This window comes from Pelophylax lessonae, assembly GCF_965119305.1.
Source record: "Pelophylax lessonae genome assembly, chromosome: 6".
Lineage (NCBI taxonomy): Eukaryota > Metazoa > Chordata > Amphibia > Anura > Ranidae > Pelophylax > Pelophylax lessonae.
In genome coordinates, this window is record NC_138773.1 from 236,571,861 (window position 1) to 236,596,002 (window position 24,142).

The window sequence follows — 24,142 nt, forward strand, 5'->3', positions numbered from 1 at the left end:
GCACTCTGCAATAATCATTGGGGGCAAGGCTGTGGCACTCTGCAATAATCATTGGGGGCATTGCTGTCTCTCTCTGCAATAATCATTGGGGGCATTTCTGTGGCACTCTGCAATAATCATTGGGGGCATTGCTGTCTCACTCTGCAATAATCATTGGGGGCATTGCTGTCTCACTCTGCAATAATCATTGGGGGCAAGGCTGTGGCACTCTGCAATAATCATTGGGGGCATTTCTGTGGCACTCTGCAATAATCATTGGGGGCATTGCTGTGGCACTCTGCAATAATCATTGGGGGCATTGCTGTGGCACTCTGCAATAATCATTGGGTGCATTGCTGTGGCACTCTGCAATAATCATTGGGGGCAAGGCTGTGGCACTCTGCAATAATCATTGGGGGCATTGCTGTCTCACTCTGCAATAATCATTGGGGGCATTTCTGTGGCACTCTGCAATAATCATTGGGGGCATTTCTGTGGCACTCTGCAATAATCATTGGGGGCATTGCTGTCTCACTCTGCAATAATCATTGGGGGCATTGCTGTCTCACTCTGCAATAATCATTGGGGGCAAGGCTGTGGCACTCTGCAATAATCATTGGGGGCATTTCTGTGGCACTCTGCAATAATCATTGGGGGCATTGCTGTGGCACTCTGCAATAATCATTGGGGGCATTGCTGTGGCACTCTGCAATAATCATTGGGTGCATTGCTGTCTCACTCTGCAATAATCATTGGGGGCATTGCTGTCTCACTCTGCAATAATCATTGGGGGCATTGCTGTCTCACTCTGCAATAATCATTGGGGGCAAGGCTGTGGCACTCTGCAATAATCATTGGGGGCATTTCTGTGGCACTCTGCAATAATCATTGGGGGCATTGCTGTGGCACTCTGCAATAATCATTGGGGGCATTGCTGTGGCACTCTGCAATAATCATTGGGTGCATTGCTGTGGCACTCTGCAATAATCATTGGGGGCAAACCTGTATCCTGTCTGTATCCTCTGATCACCACCACCTGTATCCTGTCTTTACTAGTAATGGCAGCGATCATTAGAGGGACTGCGACATTGCGGTGGACGAATCTGACACTAAATTACACTTTGTATATTGACCCCCCAAAATAATACCTAGCCACCCCTTTGCCACCCCTGTTTTAAAAGTCTAGCTCCGCCACTGCTCGTGTGCAGTTGGACAACAACGAGTGGTCTCTCCACGAGGAGGTCTTCGAGTGGATCCTGAGCCTGGGGTTCTCCCCAGGGGTAGACCTGTTTGCCTCTCCTCGCAACCTCAGGTTGAAAAAATACTGTGCGAGGTGCAGGGATCCTCAGGCTCTGGGGTTGGACGCCCTCACGGATTGTTGGAGGTTCAACAGGGCATATGCCTTTCCCACAGTTCCCATAATCCTTCAGTTTCTCCGGAGACTCAGGTCGGAAGCAGCGGAACTAGTGGCGGTGATTCCATTCTGGCCCAACAGGCCTTGGTTCCCTCTGCTAACACTTCTCAGCGTTCAGGAAATGATTCCGCTGCCTCTCATGCAAGATCTACTATCTCAATATTGCATCCTTATTGCATCCTTGTCCAGCCCGGCTGCATCTGAAGGTTTGGCTGTTGAGAGGGGAAGGCTACAAGCCTTAGGGTGCTCTGAAGAGGCCATCTCTACACTTTTGAGTGCCAGAGGGAGTTCAACTAATAAAGTGTATGAGAGAATTTGGTCAAGATTTTCCTCTCATCTGGCCACTAGGTTCAACCCTCATTCATCCATCAGGATTCAGGATGTGCTAAACTTTCTACAGTCTGGTCTAGATCTTCCTCTATCAGTGAGTACTCTGAGAGTTCAGGTGTCGGCTATTTCAGCCTTTACTGGCATTTCTTGGGCTACCCATACGCTAGTCCGACAATTCTTCAAAGGGGCAATGAGACTCAGGCCCCAGAAGGAGCCAAGGTTTCCCAAATGGGATCTCCCCTTAGTTCTGGACTTGCTATCACAACGATTACGTGACACAGATGAAACTCTTACCATCAAGGAGTTGACATTGATGACCGTGTTCCTGGTAGCCATTACATCGGCAAAGAGAGTCTCTGAAATCAGAGCTTTAGGGGCACAGGAGCCCTTTCTAACCTTCTTTCCAGACAGGGTAGTATTAATCCCTATGCTGGAGGCTAGACCAAAAGGTTACTTCAGTTTTTCATGAAAACACGGAAATAGTTCTGCCTACCTTTAGGCAAGAAGAAGATTCTTCTGTCCATCCGCTGGATGTTGGAAATTGCCTCAAGCAGTATCTGGAAGCTACGGTCTCCTTTCGACAGTCAGATCATTTGTTTGTCACTTTCAGTGGAAAGAACAAGGGTCTTCGGGCTTCTTCAAGGTCCATCTCTTCTTGGATCATCCAAACTATCCAATGGGCTTATAGGGCTAAGGGCTTGACCCCTTCAGTGGCGATTACGGCTCATTCAACTCGAAATGTCTCTACGTCCTGGGCAGTGTCCAGACACGTCTCCCCTGAAGTGATTTGTAGAGCAGCGTCCTGGTCCTCTATAAATACTTTTTTGTCTCACTATTGTGTTGAGCCGGCTGCTCTTTCTTCTGTTAACTTTGGTTTACAAGTCCTGTCTGTTTGACAGAGTAAAATTAAACTTTTGTTCAGCACCTGCCCACCCTTTTGTGTACGGCGAGTTATTTCCCGATACGTATGCTGCCATGGAGTCTGTCAGGAAAACGGAAAATTTATATCAAATACTTACCGTAATTTTCCTTTCCTGATGGACTCCATGGCAGCAGGAGTTCCCTCCCGGATTCTGAGGAGGATAGTTACAGAACACTTGTGCTGAACAGGTGCAAAGATTTATGGGAGTGATGTCCTATGGGTAGGTTTGGAGGCGGGGCCAAACTCGATACGTATGCTGCAATGGAGTCCATCAGGAAAGGAAAATTACGGTAAGTATTTGATATAAATTTTCCGTTTTGCTTCAAAATCCCTCCCTATACTTAACCACTTCTGGACCGGAAGATTTTCCCCCTTAATGACCAGGACATATTTTGTGATTCCGCACTGCGTTATTTTAATGGACAATTGTGCAGGCGTGCGACGCTGTACCCAAATAAAATTGATGTCCTTTTTTTCCCACAAATAGAGCTTTATTTTGGTGGTATTTGATTACCTGTGCAATTTTAATTTTTACCATTGATTAATGATGCGTTTGATGGGAATTTACCCTTGAGTTATACTACGCCTGTTACCCCTGTAGGGGTACCTTGATCTGGTGAGTGCGGCAATTACTGAGAGGGGAGCACATCTGTATCCCACCACGGGGTTATCCATTGGTGTGTACAGGACACACGAAGAAATCTGTTACAGCTTCCTAGAATATGAGCACCCATCACTGCTTCACTAAATAGAGACTCATCTATTTTCTGGACATTGGATACTCATGTTGGGTGTCTTTAGCACATGTCACTTTATTATCACTATTTAAATTTTTTCCCCCCTACTTACCAGTCATGCTATTTTATCACTGCGTACTTATTTTGCACAGGTCACTTTAATCATTGGGGACTATTTGAGTTACTTTCTAAGCACGATTGCACATAGATCTATATGCATTATGTTGTATTAAGTTTTATACACTTATACTGTATTATCATTGTCAGTATTCACTTTAGCACTTGTCACTTTATATAGATATATCACTTATGCACGGTTGCATTTATAATTGTTTATGATTATTTATTGATATCATACTTGTGCAATATTTCACTTGACATTCAAGTGTCATTTACATCCATTTTCTATATATACAGCATTTGGCACCTTTAGGGTGAATTACATACACTTGGCACTTTGACACAATAGCTACCTCATTGTTAATTTATACCTGTTACACGTGACTAGTGATAGCACTAGTAACAAACCCCCCTTGTTTGGACCACCAGACAGCGCCACCCCCTACCTCTTTCTTCAAGTACTAGCCCATACCACGTACCAATACTTTGCGGTGCGTTTTGCATCAATACCAAAAAAAATTGCCGCAAATTGCACTGCAAAGAATCGCAGGCAATTTGAACAGGAATGCGGTGCGATTTCTGTCCGAATTGCATGCAATTTCCTCCACTGCTCCTGTTTGTGTGTGTGTGTGTGTATATATATAAAGGGAAAAGCGCCATCTAGTGGCCAATTTATTAAAAGTGTTAAAACTCAAAGTACATATCTGGCCAAATGCAAAATCTGCATAAGTGTCCTGGTCCCGCCGATGATAGCAAATTATGGCCACTGGTGGTGCTAATAGGGTTGGTGGAAAAGTTCTGGGACCCTGTGGGTATAGGGCAGAAGGGATGTCAGCTTGGGGGTGGACCGCCTATACATCTCCTTCAGCCCTGTGGGCACCTCCAGCAGCTGTGATTTTCCATCATGGGCGTGACCGGGACACCTATGTAGACTTTGCATTTGGCCAGATATGTACTGTGAGTTCTAACATGTTTAATAAAATGCCCACTTGATAGCGCTTTTCCCTTTCTTTACGCATACACAGGAGCACTGGGGTAAATTATGTGCAATTTAGACAGGAATCGCACCACATTCCGGTTTAAATTGCATGTAATTCTTTGCAGTGCGATTTGCGCCCATTAATTTTGTATTGACGCAAATCGCACTGCAAATTATCAGTTTCAGTATCGGGAGCATTTGCGCAAGTACGCGTGCAAATGCACGGTATGGGCACCAATACCGTTATCTGTGCATCTCCACTGCCTAACTTTTACACACAGGAGCAGTGGGGGAAATCGCATGCAATTCGGACAAGAATCGCACCACATTCCTGTGTAAATCGCATGCAATTCTTTGCAGCGTGATTTGCGCCCATTTATTTTGTTTTGACGCAAATGGCACTGTAAAGTATACGTTTCAGTATCGGTAGCATTTGCACAAGTACAAAAGTACCAATACGCACACCAATGCACGGTATGGGTACCAATACCGTTATCTGTGCATCTCCACTGCCTAACTTTTACCACAACACTACACAATGCTACCACTCCTGTCTATACAGCACGGTGTGGTGCCCATTTTAATAATCATGGCAGGTGTTGAAGGGCGTTTATGGGGCTTTAGAAATGTTAAATAAATGCTACACAAACATAAGGTATTGATGCAGGGAATCATTTTGTCATTTTAAAAAATATTAGTAATATATTTTTTTGAACAGCAGCATTTAGGATTGATTATATATACCCATAGCGCAGTATTTATTACCATTTTTGATGCAGGGAGTCGCTACTACGGGAACATAAGCCTTTAGGGCTAGTTCATACTACAAGCATTTTCAGGCATTTTGTTGCTGTTTTAAATGCTGGCGCAGTCTTTAGCAACTGCATTGTTAGGACTGTTCACACAGGGCATTGTGCTTAGGTGCATTTTTATAAAGTTCCTACTTGAAACCTTTTCCTAACATATCCAAGTGTTTTACCTTATATTGTGGTATAAGCAAAACACTCTCTAATACTTGGTACAATTGTTAACAAAATATCGTATCATTATTTTTACTATTATTATTATACAGGATATATATATAGAGCCGACGGTTTACACATGATTCGAAAGGCTTGAAAAAATGCTCATCAAACACTTTTGCAACCTGTATTGCTTCTAAAAACACCAGTAAATGCTATAAGTTGGTGACGAAAATAGGCTCTTACTGGTATTTTCTCTCCCACTCCTTTATTACTTTCCATTTTCCCCACTTAATAAGGCCTGTTGATCTGGTCTGTTACTACACGGATACTAAGAAAGGTTTAAGAGTTTCTTACCATAGTCCACACTCCTATAGGCACCCCTAACTAAAAATATGGTAAGAAATAGTATGATGGATTAAAGAGTAATGAAAGGTAATTGAGAAATTACTGGGCAGTGGTTACACATTGTCTTAAAGTAGTATTAAACCCTTAGCATTTCCCCCCCCCCAGTAAACTATTTGTTGATTTTTGCCCCAGCATCTGCAGTTCACAACTTTGGATGCTGCTGCTGTTTCCTGCTGTCTGGGTGCTGCTTCCCTAAACATTCAGTCTTCACAGGAAAGTTAACAGTGGACAGTGTAGTCCTCAGTCAGTCTGTTAGCTTGGAGAAGGGAGGGGGGAGGAGCAGAGAAGGACCTCACCATCCTAGGCTGTAGTTTGTATGTTTCTATTGATGCACACAGGGTAGGGAGACAAAACTACCTCTATGTAAGGCCGGCTCCATATAAGTAGGATGCTACAAGAGAAAATATCTACCATGAAACAAGAACCTGAGGACAGTGGTCAGGGCCCAGCATAAATAGGATCATAGGCAAGGATGTAAAGGTAAAGAAGCTGCAATCTGGATGGGGTTGTATGCTTTCTGCGGCCGTGATGCTTTGCTTTGTGGCACAGCAAGAATTATACCCTCTGTTCCTCTTGTTCATTCAAATGCGAGTGGTGGCTGGGTTGGGGCTTTATAGGGGATAAAACAGGAGGAGGACATGTTTTCTCCCAGCTGCCAGTCAAATGCACTTACAAAATTTTCTACTGCAGATTGCTCCGCTCTTTAGAGAGCAACGTTAATGTAAACGAGGCCTTAGTAACTAAAATCAGCTGCTGAAAGTGGTTAAAAACTGAGGGTTTAATGTTACTTTATGCAAGTAGGCTTCAGAATAAATGAATTAACTCAATGTGATGGTTGTTGAAAAGAAATTGCAAACACATTTATCAGTTTAGTACCCCCTACCAGGCTTTTCTAATAGCACAATCCATTAAAATGTTAGGTTGGTATCTTATATCCCTGGTTTGATTTTCATTTTAAAAGTGATCATGTAACAACGGTACAATTTGGTCTAGTCTCAGTGACACAATTTCCAAGTGTTTCGCCTTGTCCCACTTACTTGATTTCCAAGTGTCTGTCCTTGTCCCACTTACCTGATTTCCAAGTAAGTGTCTGGCCTTGTCCCACTTACCTGATTTCCAAGTGTCTGGCCTTGTCCCACTTACCTGATTTCCAAGTGTCTGGCTTTGTCCCACTTACATGATTTTCAAGTGTTTGGCCTTGTCCCACTTACATGATTTCCAAGTGTCTGGCCTTGTCCCACTTACATGATTTCCAAGTGTCTGGCCTTGTCCCACTTACATGATTTCCAAGTGTCTGGCCTTGTCCCACGTACATGATTTCCAAGTATCTGGCCTTGTCCCACATACGTGATTTCCAAGTGTCTGGCCTTGTCCCACTTACATGATTTCCAAGTGTCTGTCCTTGTCCCACTTACATGATTTCCAAGTGTCTGGCCTTGTCCCACGTACATGATTTCCAAGTATCTGGCCTTGTCCCACATATGTGATTTCCAATTGTCTGGCCTTGTCCCACTTACATGATTTCCAAGTGTCTGGCCTTGTCCCACTTACATGATTTCCAAGTGTCTGGCCTTGTCCCACTTACATGATTTCCAAGTATCTGGTCTTGTCCCACTTACATGATTTCCAAGTGTCTGGCCTTGTCCCACTTACATGATTTCCAAGTGTCTGGCCTTGTCCCACTTACATGATTTCCAAGTATCTGGTCTTGTCCCACTTACATGATTTCCAAGTATCTGGTCTTGTCCCACTTACATGATTTCCAAGTGTGTGCCCTTGTCCCACTTACATGATTTCCAAGTGTCTGGCTTTGTCCCACTTACATGATTTCCAAGTGTCTGGCTTTGTCCAACTTGCATGATTTCCAAGTGTCTGGCCTTGTCCCAGTTACATGATTTCCAACTGATTGGCTACAAAAGGTCTAAAGCTAGCCATACACACCTAGAAATCAATTGGTTCCCCTGTCCAAGCTAAACAGCATGAATGGAAGAATCTGCAGTGCTGGATATTGTATTTAGACAACTGCAGCACCTGAACAGTTATGGAGGCAGTCAGTGTTTGGCCGACCATTTTCCACCTGAATGTTTCAATTGACTTTTGTTGAGTGGTGACAACAGGGCCACCCATGACTCCAGTTTTGGCCAATTCAGAAGGAATTGCCTGAAAGTTGAGCCATGTATGGCAACCTTATGTGTTGTTAAATTTAAGGTGTGTGATTTTTGCTTACTTTATGCATTGTTTTTCTAGGTACTACCAATGTCTTGGCTTATTCTCTGCATGGAATTAGACACTATGTAACTGCAGCTATGCACATCATTATGGGCAAGTATAAATCTTTTGCTAACTCTTAAAGGATATTTTTTTAATTGAAGGATAAGTTCACCTTTCGGAACATGTTCAACATTAACCCTCTCACTCTCCAATTTCCCTGTGACAGCAGATGGGGATCTTCTCCCCGCACCTGCTGTCACTATTTGAAAGTTGTGTGTAATCGCAGGTGCACTTATTTGTTTTTTTTAAAGGTTAAAGTGATATTAAAGTCTCTTTTTTTTATTAAATAACAAACATGTTATACATACCTGCTCTGTACCGTGGTTTTGCACAGAGCAGCCCAGATCCTCCTCTTTTCGGGTCCCTTGCCGGTGCTCCTGGCCCCACCCTCCTGCCGAGTGCCCCCACAGCAAGCAGCTTGCTATGGGGGGAACCTGACCCGAGTCACCACTTTGTGGGTCCATTAAGACACGGAGCCGCGGTTCAGCCCCACCCCTCTCTCTCCTCATTGGCTCTCTGACTTTGATTGACAGCAGCAGGAGCCAATCAATGGCCCCCACTGCTGTGTCTCAGCCAATAAGGAGGGAGAGTCCCACAAAGCCAAGGATTCGTGCAACATCACTGGATGAAGATGGGGCTCAGGTAGGTATTAGAGGGGCTGAGGGGGGCTTGGACAAAGAATGCATTAAGATAAAAAAAACTTCTGCCTTTAGAACCACTTTAACTTTGTCTTTAAAATAAACATGTCACAAATCTGAGTAGTTCAAACTGAGTACGGTCTTACTCCCTTTCATTTAACAAAGCCTTGCATTTGTTCTTTTAATGTGATAAAAGGCTCTGCTGGCCATTAGCAAGGCTTGGGATTCAGGGGAACAGGGTTAAGTTCTGTTTTTACAGGAACAGTTTGGATTTGCATATCATTTTAGCTGTCAGTGTAAGAAAATCGTTAAAGAAGAACTTTATCCTCAAACATTTTTCTTTTGATTTGAATAGAATCAAGAAGGGTTAGAAGCTCTGTCAGTTTTTTATTGCTGTCTTTGTACCTGTTAGGATTTTCCCTCACTACGTTGTGTTACTTAAAGCTCCAAATGAGCAGGATCTCTTTAAATTAGGCACTTATGTTAAGATTAGGGAAAGGTTAGAAGCTATCTTAGCTTGCTGTTAGCCTGTTGTCAGTGGGCAGGAAACAGAAAAATTCTCCATTGGGTTAAAAAAACAAAAACTGACAGATCCTTGCATCAATACAGTTGATGTGTGATTCACGGATCTCTCCTGCTGAGCTATTGCATTTCAGCTTTACTGTCATATCATTTTCAGGAAAACTTCAGTTGTAACAGTGGACTCCTTGAGGACCTTGTGATACAGAATAGTGTCTGTTTTATGTTCAAATACACTTCCATAAATATAATAAAGCAGAACTACAGACAAGAAGTTACAACTTACCACCAGAACATACCAGCATACCGCCTTAGCTTTAACAGATTTGAAAACCAATATGCATACCTTAAAGTAGAACTAAAAGCAAAACGTTTTTTTTAATTTTGGAAAGAGTACGGGAGGGTTATAATCCCTGTTGGTTTTTTTGCCATCTGTACTCCATTGGGGTGATTTACTTTCACTTCCTGTCCCAAAGCCAAACAGGAAGTGAGAGGAAATCCCTGAAAATTAAGGGAATCTCTTGGGGAACCCCATAGCCATCAGAACTAGCATCCCCATTGGGAGATTTCCCCTCTACTACTTTTCTGGGGACAACCCAACATTTGGGATTTTCTTTCGCTTTCATTTTCAGTGCTCTTTCAATGCTAATGGTAAAGAGGACAAATAGAGAGGGTGAATCTCCCTAATAGAGGCACAGACAGCAATAAAAACTGACAGGTGTTCTAATCCCTCTCCACTCTATCTAAAACTAATAAAATAATTTTGCCTTTGGTTAAACTTTATTCTGTTTTGGTATCAGCCTCCAACAGTTCTTTGTGGCTCTGCTGTAAGATTAGCCCTGTAGGATCATGGGAAGGTCAAGAAGTACTCTGGATCACTACTGCCTAATTTGGGCATCCCCTTAAAGTGTTTTTAAACCCTTACATATACCCAGTTAAGTGACTGGCCTCTGGTGATGTGATACACAGGGAGAAAACAAACCCCCTACATACAGTGCCTTGAAAGGGTATTCATACCCCTTGACATTTTCCACATTTTGTCATGTTACAACCAAAATTGTATATATATTTTATTGAGATTTTATGTGATAAACCAGCACAAAGTGGCACATAATTGTGAAGTGGATGGAAAATTTCTAAAAAGTGTGGCGTGCATTTGTATTCAGCCCCCCTTAGGCCATACTTTATAGAACCACCTTTTGCGACAATTACAGCTGCAAGTCTTTTTGGTTATGTCTCTACCAGCTTTGCACATCTAGAGAGTGACATTTTTGCCCATTCTTCATTGCAAAATAGCTCAAGCTCTGTCAGATTGGATGGAGAGCATCTGTGAACAGCAATATTCAAGTATTGCCACAGATTCTCAGTTGTATTTAGATCTGAACTTTGACTTGACCATTCCAACACATGAATATGCTTTGGTCTAAACCATTCCATTGTAACTCTGGCTGTATGTTTAGGGTCGTTGTCCTGCTGGAAGATGAACCTCCGTCCCAGTCTCAAGTCTTTAACAGACTCTAACAGGTTTTCTTCTAAGATAGCCCTGTATTTGGCTCCATCCATCTTCCCATCAACTCTGACCAGCTTCCCTATCCCTGCTGAAGAAAAGCATCCCCACAACATGATTCTTCCACCACCATGTTTCACGGTGGGAATGGTGTGTTCAGGGTGATGTGCAGTGTTAGTTTTCCGCCACATATAGTGTTTTGCTTTTAGGCCAAAAAGTTCAGTATTGGTCTGATCTGACCAGAGCACCTTCTTCCACATGTTAGCTGTGTCCCCCACATAACTTCTTGCAAACTGTAAACAGAACTTCTTATGGCTTTCTTTCAACAATGGCTTTTTTCTTGGCGCTCTTCTATAAAGACCACATTTTTGGAGTGCACGATTGATAGTTGTCCTGTGGACAGATTCTCCCACCTGAGCTGTGGATCTCTGCAACTCCTCCAGAGTTATCATGGACCTCTTGGCTGCTTCTCTGATTAATGCTCTTCTTGCTCGGCCTGTCAACTTAGGTGGACGGCCATGTCTTGGTAGGTTTGCAGTTGTGCCATACTCATTCCATTTTCAGGTGATGGATTGAACAGTGCTCTGTGATATGTTCAAAACTTTTTTTAATAACCTAACCCTGCTTTAAACTTTTCCACAGCTTCCTCCGTGACCTGTCTGGTGTGTTTGATGGCCTTCATGATGCTGTTTGTTCACTAAGGTTCTCAAAAAAACCTCTGAGGGTTTCACAGAACAACTGTATTCATACTGAGATTAAATTACACACATGTGGACTCTTTTTACTAATTAGGTGACTTCTAAAGGCAATTGGTTTCCACTAGATTTTTGTTATCAGAGTAAAGGGGGCTGAATACAAATGCATGCCACACTTTTCAGATGTTTATTTATAAAAAAAAATTGAAAACCATTTATCATTTTCCTTCCACAATTACATGCCACTTTATATGGGTCTATCAAAAATAATCCCAATAAAATACATTTGCATTTTTGATTGAAACATGACAAAATGTGGAAAATGTCAAGGGGTATGAATACTTTTTCAAGGCACTGTATGTTGTCCAAAGTCCAGAATTTATAAAGCTTGCCTGAGCTGTTACAAAACAGGGATGGAAGAGCTGAAATTACACACTGCAGAGCTGATTGGAGGGATGTGCTGGAGCTTCCTCCTCTGTCACCTTTTTTCTCTTGGTGTCAGGAAAACTTGTCAAAAGTGATAGCAGAGGAAAGAAGCAGCAGACAGAAATGACACTTAGTGCTCTGGACGGAGACAAGTGCACGCTATAGAGGGATATGTTTTGTTCATATTTCACATCTAAGGTTTACAACCAACTTAAAGACTATACAGCCAATGACATGCATTGGCAATGATTGAAAAACCATGGCTGGTATAGACTTCAAAGAAAACAGGAAAGGGAAAGGGTGGGAGCAATATTCAAGCTTCCCTGATTAATTGGAGTTCTTAACCACTTTACCACTAGAGCATTTTGCTGTCTTACGTCTGGGCCACTTTTTGCGATTCGGCGCTGTGCGACTTTAACTGACAATTGCGCGGTCGTGCCACGCCATACCCAAACTAAATTTACGTCCTTTTTTTCCCACAAACAGAGCTTTCTTTTGGTGGTATTTGATCACCTGTGCAATTTTTACTTTTTGCGCTATAAACAAAAAAAGAGCGTAAATTTTGAAAAAAACAACAATATTTTTCACATTTTTTTCCCCCCCAAAAAATGTAAAAATCTACATTTTTTTAAATTTTTGGCCAATTTGATTTCTGCTACCTATGTTTGGTAAAAAAATTCACAATAAGAGTATTTTGATTGGTTTGCGCAAAAGTTATTGCGTTTACTAACAAAGGGAAAGATTTCTGTCATTTTTTTTTTTAACGCGTAATGGCGGCGATCTGCGATTTTTTTTGCGGGACTGCGACATTGCGGCGGACAGATCGGACCCTTGACTGACATTTTTGACACTTTTGGGGGTACCAGTGACATTACTGCAGTAATCAGTGCTATATATATGCACTGTTACTGTAAAAATGACACTGGCAGGGAAGGGGTTCATTTTATTGGAGAAGGAGGGGTTAATGTATGCCTGGTGCTTACTGACGTGTGGGGGGGGAGGTGACTGAGTGACACAAGGACAGATCCAGGGTTCAGCTATGCTGAACCCTGCAATCTGACCCTGCCTGTCACTTGGGAGATCCGCGCGCTTGTGTTTACACAAGCAGGCGGATCTCCACACTAGATCCCAGACGATCGGGGAAGAGCAGAGGCGATCACCGCTGCTCCTCCCCTGGCCCGACTCCTGCTGTGACTGAAAACAGCGGGAGCGAGCCTCCGGCGGCACGCGAGCGCCGCCCACAAGGGGAGTGTCTGGCGACGTAGTACTATGTCGTCAGACGATAACGAGCCACTTTGCCGCAGTAGTACTACGGTACTCAGTGGTAAAGTGGTTAATTAACTAACGGCAAAACTTTTATTTTTAGTTTTCTAATAACTAAAAGCAAAACTTTTATTTTTAGTTTTGGATTGACAAGAGAGAGATTAGAACCCTTGTCAGGTTCTTTGTCTGTGCCCCACTTAGGGAGATTCAAATTCTCTATTAGTCCTGTTTACCGTTATCACCAAAGGTGAGAGTAAAACAAAATCCCAAATTCTGGGTTATCTCCCGAATAAGTATAGTGAAACTATCTTCCACTAGTTTTGGTGACCCTCTCTCTTTTCCTGTTTTGGATGTGGGACAGGAAGTCAAGGGAAATCTCCCTAGTGGAACACCTCACCCTCCTGCACTCTATCCAAAATGGTTTTGCCTTTAGTTCTGCTTTAAAGCTAAAGTTGAGGTTTTTTTTTTTGTTTTTTTGGGGGGGGGGACTATACCAGCACTATACCATACACATTAGTAATTAGCAATGTTGTGTATCCAAAGTTTCTTCCTACAGTGCCTCTTCACAGCCACCAGATTTTGCCCTACACGGCTGTCTTTCAGCGCTGTGAGAGTTAATCACAGCCCCTACTACAATTGTACCTCTTGCCCACCCCTTCTGCTCTCCTCACCATTCACAGAATTCATATTACTATGCTCCCAAAATACATTCTGTGAATAGGTGGTGGAATACTATCATTCAATTGGCCTGCTTCTTGACATTAGCATTGCTCTCTATGGAGAATAGAGGATATTGAATAAACACAGTTTAGGTCAAGATGGCAAATGACCAGCTTTTAGGTGCACCCATGCACCCATTTGTACACTCAGGTACAAAAGAGAGGTAGCCAGTGCTGCATGTGCATGACACCCTCTATTCACTATAGATTGCCTGCTCATACAAAGTGTGAACAGCTTCAATTGTGTTAATGTAATGAGTTTGGATAACCTTGCGTGTGATTCCTATCAACATTCACTTGACGTGTGCTGTCACTTCCTAGGATAGATCAGAAGTGAAATGTTCTGAACTACCCTAGGAAGTGACAGCACACGTCAAGTAAATGTTGATAGGAATCACACACAAGGTTATCCAAACTCATTACATTAACACAATTGAAGCTGTTCACACTTTGAGCAGTTATTTTAATATGAGTGACTATATTTTACTTTAACAGAATGCATTAACCTTACTGTAACATTTCAGGAAACATCCAGCTAGTCGATGCCTGCACTTTTAGCAGCGGCCACAAGCTCCTGCGGTTTGGGTTCTCCTCCATGTTTGGATTTGGTGGAAGGACTCTCGCTCTTGCAGAAAAACATCGCTGGATGCCCTCCAGTCAGAGAAGAGATTTTGCTGTTATTAAAACACTTGCCAACTTAAAGTAGGTCTCTTTCTTACCTGTCTGTCATATAAATAGCTATGGGAAATAATTATACCAGTCATAACCTATATAGAGACTGTCACTAACTTTAAAAAAATATATATATATTTTCCTTTCTATGAGTATTTGTAATAAGTGGACCATGACAGTTATCACTCTGCAATTGTAATTTTACTGTGTTTAGTAGTAGTGAAGCATACTAACTTTATAGCCACAAATACACTAGTATATTTTTGCTAAGTAACTAAGATAATCATCAATAATATAAGCAGGGTTTTTTTTTTTTTTTTATGAAACTGATTGAAGATGTATATGTTGAATGAAGAAAAAGCCCACTAATGCATTTTTTTTATGTTTTACAGACCAGAAAACTGTGAACTCTCTTTTTTACCTATAAGCCATCAATCTGGTTTTCACAGAGAACACAAGTAAGGAAAAAATTTACATTTACCTAAACAATTAAAAGAATTTCTGTGGGCCCACTATTAACCACTTTAGCCCCGGAAGATTTTACCCCCTTCCTGACCAGGGCCTATTTTGCGATTCGGCACTGCGTGACTTTAACGGACAATTGCGCGGTCGTGCGATGCTGTACCCAAATGAAATTGACGTCCTTTTTTTCCCACAAACAGAGCTTTCTTTTGGTGGTATTTGATCACCTGTGCGATTTTTTGATCATGCGCTATAAACAAAAAAAAGCGACAATTTTGCAAAAATACCAATATTTTTCACATTTTTTAATATGAAATCCCCCCCCCCCCCCCCAAAAAAAAGTAAAAATCAAAATTTTTTAACATTTTAGGCCAATTTGTTTTATGCTACATATGTTTGGTAAAAAAAATCGCAAAAAGCGTATTTTAATTGGTTTGCGCAAAAGTTATTGCGTTTACTAACTAAGGGAAAGATTTTTGTCATTTTTGTTGTTTTTTTTTTTAACAAGTAATGGCGGCGATCTGCGATTTTTTTTTGCGGGACTGTGCCATTGCGGCGGACAGATCGGACCCTTGACTGACATTTTTGACACTTTTGGGGGTACCAGTGACATTACTACAGTAATCAGTGCTATACATATGCACTGTTACTGTAAAATTACACTGGCAGGGAAGGGGTTAACTTTATTTGAGAAGGAGGGGTTAAGTGTGTCCCTAGGGGTGTGATTCTAACTGTGATTGGATGTGGCTTGTGATGTAACAGCAGAGATCAACGGTCCTACATAGCAGGGACCGTATGATCTGTGCTGTTACACAAGGGAGAATGACAGGCGGCTTTGTTTACATTAGCCGCCTGCCTTTCTCCCGGTGTAACCGACGATCGCGAGTGACCGGCGGACATCGGGTCCGCCGGTCACTCGCGCGGGGGGGTCCGTGAGCGAGCGGGAGTGCGCCTGCAGCGGCGCGCGCTCGCTCCCTAGAGCCTCACAGGCTAGCGACCTTGACCTACGTCACTTTGCCTGTGAGGGGCTGACTGCTGACGTAAATCGTCGTTAGGCAGTCGGCAAGTGGTTAAATAGTAAACCTGTGGTCAGACTATAGACATTCAAGTATTTACATACTTTGAACAAGCAGCAAATCAGTTTACGGCCTCATGCACACTGGACAATTTTACAGCTCCTATTTTTGTCGCCAGACGTTTTTTTCTGCAGCCAATAAACGCCCCAGTATGTTATCCTATGTGTCCATGCACACATAGGCTGTTATCAGAAGTTTTTGTCAGGGACAGTTTCTGGCTAAAAAAAAAAAACGGAAAACTAGTGGGTTTTGAGTGGCTTTTTTCAGCTGTAAAAACGCTCTAATGTCGATAAACGTTGATAAACTCCAAAAAAAATGCTGCTTACTGACGTTTGTTGACATTTTTGATTCCATTGCTTTTTTTAAGCCTGGGTTCTGTTTCGAGAAAACGTTCATGGAACATAGCCTGGGATCACACTGGTGCATGCTGAACACCACATGTGATTTGCCTCAAAACCGCACCGCATTCCTGTGCATATCACATGTGATGTATGTGCGATGCGATTTGAGCCATATATTTTGTATGCCTCAAATTGCATCACATTTGCGCCAAAATGTTGTAGAACCCTTTTTCTCCGCACCTAAATCTTATCGCATGGGTGTGAACACTTATGCAATGCAATTCTGGCAAGAATTTCATTGTGGGAAAGTGGGAGTTACTAAAATAGAGAGGTGATTTTTAGCTAAAAACGCTAACGCGAAAAAAAAACACTAAAAGACGCTAAAAAAAACACCAATGCAAAAAAGCTGAAAAACGCTGAAAAACTCACTACACAGCTACTGGCGTTTTTTTAACGTTCAGTGTGCATGAGGCCTTAAAACAAATTACTGAACTTGGTAGCTGCCAGCATTTTGGAACAATTGGTTCTTAGACTTCACAGGAGAAGTCTTCCAAAGTGTTTTCTGCACAGCGCAGCTCACCCTGCTCCACCCTCCTAGAAGTTACACAGCAGCCTTCCAGACCTCTAATCTCTAATAGAAACACAGTGCAGACATTCAGGGAGAGGGAACAGGGTAGGCTGAGCATACTGCGGGATCACTGAATATTACACGTATATTGATGAATATCTGGATGTCACAAACTATTACCTCTGTTCGGTCTTCACAGAAGTAAAAAACACTAACAAAGACAGCCGGTTTTAACAGAGGAATCTCCCCATAACTGCCAGGCAGCTAATAATGTACCTATCCACAAGAGGGGTGGTATAGAAGAAGCTGGCAACATCAGATCAGTGAGTTTAAAGCTAAAGGTTAACTAAAAAAAAATACAAAATCCTACAGCTTTACTCACATCACTTATCTGTAGTAAAGAATGGCACAATTTGTGCAGACAGGATCTGTCCTTTTTCTGTCTCTGAAAGGAGACGAGTCCTCATTAAACCTTCTGTACTGCTAATCTACCTGAAGACCTGAAGCTGTTAACCATTGCAGCACCAGAGGTTCAGAGACAGGAAGAGGACAGGCATCCCTGCATTACATATTTCTCCAGGATCTAGCTGCCTGCACAATGTGGGACATACTTCATTAGTAAGTGACATGACTTAAGCTGTAGGTATTTTTTTTTTTTTTTAGCTAGCTTCTGTCTGTTAACATCTGTACCAATACAATAAATAATATTTAACCTCTTCAGCTCCGGAATGTTTTACCCACTTAATGACCAGGCCATTTTTTGCGATTCGGCACTGCGTTACTTTAACGAAAAATTGCGTGGACGTGTGACACTGTACCCAAATACCATTGATGTCCTTTTTTTCCCACAAATAGAGCTTTCTTTTGGTGGTATTTGATCACCTCTGCGGTTTTTAGATTTTGCGCTATAAACAAAAAAAGAGCAACAATTTTGAAAAAAACACAATATTTTTTACTTTCTGCTATAAAACATTCCAAATAGAAAAAAAAATAAAAATCTATTTTTTTTATCAGTTTAGGCAAATTTGTATTCTGCTACATATTTTTGGTAAAAAAAAAAAAATCCCAAAAAGTGTATTTTAATTGGTTTACGCAAAAGTTATAGTGTTTACAAACTACAGGATAGATTTTTGGACTTTTTATTTATTTTTTGTTTTTTATTAGTAATTACAGCGATCAGTGATTTCTAGTGGGACTGCAACATTGCGGCGGACAGATCAGACACCTAACTGACATTTTGACACTTTTTGGGGACCAGTGACATTACTACAGTAATCAGTGCTAAATAATATGCACTGTTATTGTATAAATGACACTGGCAGGGAAGGGGTTAATACTGGGGGTGATCAAAGGGGTTCATGTATGTCTAAATGTGATTACTGACTGGGGGGGGAGGTTCTGTGACAGGCACAGAAAGATCTGGATTTCAGCTTAGCTGAAACTCTTGATCTCTCCCTGCCTGTCTGACAGAGGATCTTCTGTCAGTTTCTCTGACGATGGCGGGAGGCCGGCGGCAATCGCCGCCGCTCTGCCCGCTGCCTGACTCCCGCTGTGTCTAATCACAGCGAGACCGCGTGCACATAATCACGTAGTACTACGTGAATATGCTCAGCTGAGCCTCCCTGCTGCAGTAAATCTGCATGGGGCAGTCAGCAACTGATTAAAAAAACACACAGCTTGCTAGACCCAAAGCAGCATGACTTTACAGAGGGCAGATCAGGTTAGACATACTTTTTACTATATCGCTAATGTTTTGAACCATGGGGGTTTCTATGGACATAGCCCATCTTTATTTCAATAAAGCATTTGGTACAGTTACACAGTTGGATATTCAGTTGGCTAAAGGGTAGAGATCAGAGTTTAGTTGTAAATGGGATTCATTAGGAACAGAGACCAGTACCTAGTGGTGTACCACAAGGTTCTGTACTAGGTCTTGTTATATTTAATATGTTTGCATGTGATATAACTGAAGGTTTGGAGGGCAAGGTATTTTTTGTTTTTTCTCATGACACAAAAGTGTGCAATAGGGTTAATATAGAAAAGGGTTATATACCAGCGCTATGGAGTTTCAGTACTGAGTCAGGCTAAATTAGTGGTGTAAGCTGCCTCCAACCTACCTCTGAGGTAGTAGATTAGAAAAAATGCAAGAAATGTTGGGACCGGCGCTACCACTTTAAATTGTGTTTGTGCAATTATGTACTTCACACGCTATAGAAAGTGCATATAGTGCTTGTGGTACAAACAATAAAAAGTGCTACGTGCTGTTAAAACATCATTGAGTTAACATGGGCTGTGCTCAGTGTACCATATTATAAATATCATAAATTATACATATTTATAAAGTGCTGAGTGCTAGTAATGCCAAATACCACGTGTAGTGATCCGTGCTAAAAACAATGTATGGCGTCGGTGGATGACCCACCAAAGACACCGCTGCTTACCGCACTCTTTAGGCTGAAGACTCGACACTCCTTGGTCACTAGAACAGAAGATAAGCCTCCATTGCGTAGCATATGTTGTGTATAACGAAATAACCACTCACAGTTTAGGGAGTTCACTGTCGACGTCATCTGGAGCGCTCCAGATGACTTTGTATGACGAAACGCGTAGGGCGTGGTTTGTGTACGTCAATACGTCACTTCCGGGAACGGTGGTTTGAGCCGGTGGAACGTGGAAGCGGCCCGGCGAACACCTTTCAAGCTGACAGTGAACTCCCTAAACTGTGAGTGGATGCTAAGTTATTTCGTTATACACAACATATGCTACGCAATGGAGGCTTATCTTCTGTTCTAGTGACCAAGGAGTGTCGAGTCTTCGGCCTAAAGAGTGCGGTAAGCAGTGGTGTCTTTGGTGGGTCATCCACCGACGCCATACATTGTTTTTAGCACGGATCACTACACGTGGTATTTGCCATTACTAGCACTCGGCACTTTATATATATGTATAATTTATGATATTTATAATATGATACACTGAGCACAGCCCATGTTAACTCATTGATGTTTTAACAGCACGTAGCACTTTTTATTGTTTGTACCACAAGCACTATATGCACTTTCTATAGCGTGCGAAGTACATAATTGCACAAACACAATTTAAAGTGGTAGCGCCGGTCCCAACATTTCTTGCATTTTTTCTAATAGGGTTAATATACCTGGAGGCGTTTGTATCATTGAACATCATTAAGCATTGCTAAAAGATTGATCAAAGCAATGGGAACTGCAGTTCAACATTTGTAAGTGCAAAATATTGCACTTAGGTAAAAGTAATCCTAAAAAAGAGTACAATATTTGGGGTACAATGTTGGCCAGAAAACAGAGGACAAAGATCTGGGGTTACTTATTTTAGGTGATTGCAAAGTGAGCACACAGTGTGGCTTGGAATTCTAGGGTGTATCACTACAGGGATCACCAGCAGGAGGACGGAGTTCTTGATTCCCCTATATAGATTTTTAAAGCAGAGTTCCACCCATTTTTTCATGATCATTGCAAGACAATGCCCACCTACAGAACAGTATGTAATGGCAACAAACATATCTATTTGTTTTTTTTTGCTAAATACCTTCTTTTCCTCTGTGCAGTTGGCACTTCCTTGCCCTACCGCCTAGGCGATATCGTTATTAGGCGATTCCCTAGAACTCCTGATATATCATCATCATCTATCTCAGAAGTCTTAGGGACGGCTAACAATGAAATCATGCGGTATTTCGAGACAGAAAGTTCTTTGTTGATTGACAGATTGCCATAAGAACAGGTTGAAAATTTCCACCGATGCCAACATTGTTATGGCAACCTGTACGGGCTTTAGATGCCCACATCATGAATGGTCTCTGCCTGCCTTCTGGGACCATGTGGATAATGCCAATTTGATAAGAAGAAGGTTTACACTTACAGCAGTAACCTAATTATATAGTATAACTAACAAGAATCACGGGGGTGCTTTTTGAAAAAAGTTGTCAAGGAGGCTGGAATTCCATTTTAATTGGACTCCTTTAGAATACTGTATCTGGCTTTGGAGACCTCACTTACATAAAGACGTTGATAAGATAGAATGAGTCCAGAGACAGGCAACAAAAATGGTGAGAGGACTAAGGGATAAAACGTATAAAGAGAAAAAAAAAGCATATCAGGAGAGACTGTAGATACCTAATATGTACAGTCTGGAGGAAAGAAGGGAAAGGGGAGACATGAATGAAACCTATACATTACAGGTGTCAATGAGATTCAGAAAGGCAGTATTTTCAATATGAAGCTAAGAGAAAGAACAAGTGGATATGACCTCAAACTAATAAAAGGAAAGTTCAAAACCAACATTAGAAAGCAATTTTTTACCAAAAGAGTAGTTGATGCTTTTTATACATCTCTAGCAGAGGTATTGAATCAGTCAACAGAAATGAATTTAAATATGCTTGGGACAAACATAAATCTATACTTAAAACAGACAAGAAGATTAAAAAACAAAAAAGGGGGGGGGTGCAGACTCAATGGACCACGTGGTCTTTTTTTCTGCCTTCACTCTTCAATGTGTCCATGGCCACCTGGCCACCACACCCACTATATGTCCAAATGTAGCACACTCCCCTCCTAATTATTGAGTTCTGGTCATTTCATGTGTAGCAAGGTTTCCAGGCCTGTGGCCTGATGTCGGTCTGCCATTGATACCGGTTACCTCTGCAGCCCATGTGAGCTGCGAATCTGGGAGTGAGAACTGACACATTGACAACTCCTGCATCTTTGTTTGGTTGTTTTATTGTCGTTTTTAGGGGATGGGAGAAGGGAATGAGTGGGATACTCCTTTAGCTCGACTATATACAATTCGGGGCTTTTGTAGCAAGAGGCCCGCTAGCGCTGTCTTGACGCCAGCCGACGCTAGTCAACGCTTACTAACTCCTTGGACACACTGTATCACTAAAAGCTGTGCTGGAACCCCCGACTTAAGTCTAGAAGATCCAGGACTGTAGAACGTTGAACATCTGACACTGCTTCCACTGCAAAGTCACTGACTACTCTGTCCAGCCTTGCCCTGGCTTGAGGTAGCTTGCTGTGTATTCCTGTATGGCTGCAACTCTCAACTGGTGCACTCACACTGTGCATTAACTCTTCAGGGCCCAAACTGCAGGTGCCCCCTTTACTGCTTCAGGGTCCTCAACCTAGGTACCCCCTCTACCACTTCAGGGTCCTCTAACTAGGTACCCCCTTTACTGCTAGCTGACAGTTGGATCCTAGAACCTTCTCCGGAGTGGTCCCCAATGACTCTAGGCAGACCCCCAGGGGCAATCCTCAGTACTCACGACCTGTGTAGGCTTTCTTGGGACTGGACCCCTCTCGCTCTCCGCTGGTTTTCGGCACACCGGATCCCCCTCAGCTCAACTCAGCACTCTCTGAATTCTCCGGCAGCACCCGAGACATCCACCTTCTCTGACAGGAGGAGAGACAGCCATCCTCTCTCTCCTGTTAAACTTTCAGTGCGAAATAGAAATACATTTTTATTATTACAGGTCAAGAATTGTGAACTTTGAGGCCTCCATTGACCTTGCTACATATTGAGTCAAAACTCTTTCAGTTTGAAACACACATTGCGTCCATTGTTTGACATGGTTTTGTTTGCCTGAACTTTGAGATGAGAAGCTGTGTCATCTACCCCGAAAGGAAAATGTGTTTGACAAACTTTTAAATACAATACTCAGAAAGACAGATAAATAAATCGCTTATCACAGGTGGATCGGCCTTTGGGGGAAAAGGTTTACATAAGACACCCTTCCCCTGGTCTTGAAACACGAAAAACCAGAGAGGTCGTAAAACTTTATGTTCAGGCCATGACTCACACAATGGGCGAAACTAAATTTCAGGATAACACCTGTGTTCAACCATACACAATGCAAGTAAACTATTGTTTCCACCCTGAGAAGACAAACAAAACTGTCTGGACAAAGACGAGAATCTGTCATTTATTTACCTAAACACAAACAGGGGGATAAAGTTGTTGAAATCTACACGGAGTCACATAAACATTGTCACTTAGATTGATGAGAACTGCAAATCTCAAAATGAATTTCAGAAAATCATAAATTGATATCTCTGCCCCATCATATACAAAAGGTGTTATGGAACTATGATGTTATGACAACCTCCTACTGAGAAGTACATTATATTCTATCATATAGTAGTGTCAAATGGTCAGAAATTTTGCCCATATTTTATCATCCAGTCCAAATCATAAATGTACTGTTGTTAACATAGTAATCCCTTAAATGGATAATACTCTAATTGGAAACAAACCATGTATAGAAAAAGTTACATATACAAGCTGTTGTGTATCAATATATATAACTGTATATGTATCTATACAATTCTTACTGCTACTAATTGAAGTCTTGGGTTAAAAAGTAAAATCCAATATATATATTACATAAGATATATTAAATATTAGAATAGTGTTACCAAGATTAATCTTTACTCAGATACCTGGTGGATTAAATGGACGTCATAGATGAGAGCATGATTACATTTTATGTTTTTTTTATAATAGTCTTAAATGGAGAAATTTTTAATTAATTTTAATATACTGGTTAACCAAGAGGTGTCACCCTATGACATCACCAGTTAATGAATAAGATGTTCCAACCAATAGGAATAATGTTCCTCCCACTGGGTTTGGCTTATGATAATTTTTACTGCCCTTTTGTTCAACACAAAATAAAAAGAAACCAGAGATGTAATACACAAGACAACACAACACACATCATATCTTGCCCAATATACATCACACTTACAACATACACACTACTAACAGCCATGCACAGACTCATCTACACAGACGACTCCATTTCAATCTGCCATGTATCTGAACCTTTGAGGGACGCCAGGCGAAACTCCTCCCTAATTGGCCACCATCTTGGAAATGCAGCCATCTTAAGGAACCTGGTAACTACTATTCTAAGCTAAGCGGCCATTTTAAATATGGTAATCATGCCTTGCTGTTATTTGATTATTATTCAATATTGTTTATGTACTTCCTTAAATGTTTTACATTTCGTATTTAAAGGGTAACGAAAGTACAATCCCAGCCGTATAAACCATATGTAGATTTTTCTCTAAAGAGATGATTTTGTTTTTATAACATTTTTAATATCAG

The 24,142-nt window shown here is 41.7% G+C and overlaps 1 protein-coding gene across 1 annotated transcript in view; it reads left to right on the plus strand.

The window, feature by feature from the left end:
• CERKL (CERK like autophagy regulator) overlaps window positions 1-24,142 on the plus strand; it is a 270,516-nt gene that overhangs the window by 221,579 nt on the left and 24,795 nt on the right. The window contains exons 6-8 of the mRNA XM_082262403.1: window positions 8,099-8,173; window positions 14,414-14,591; window positions 14,954-15,019. Of these exons, the coding sequence (XP_082118529.1) occupies window positions 8,099-8,173; window positions 14,414-14,591; window positions 14,954-15,019 (319 nt within the window). The remainder of the gene's footprint in view (window positions 1-8,098; window positions 8,174-14,413; window positions 14,592-14,953; window positions 15,020-24,142) is intronic.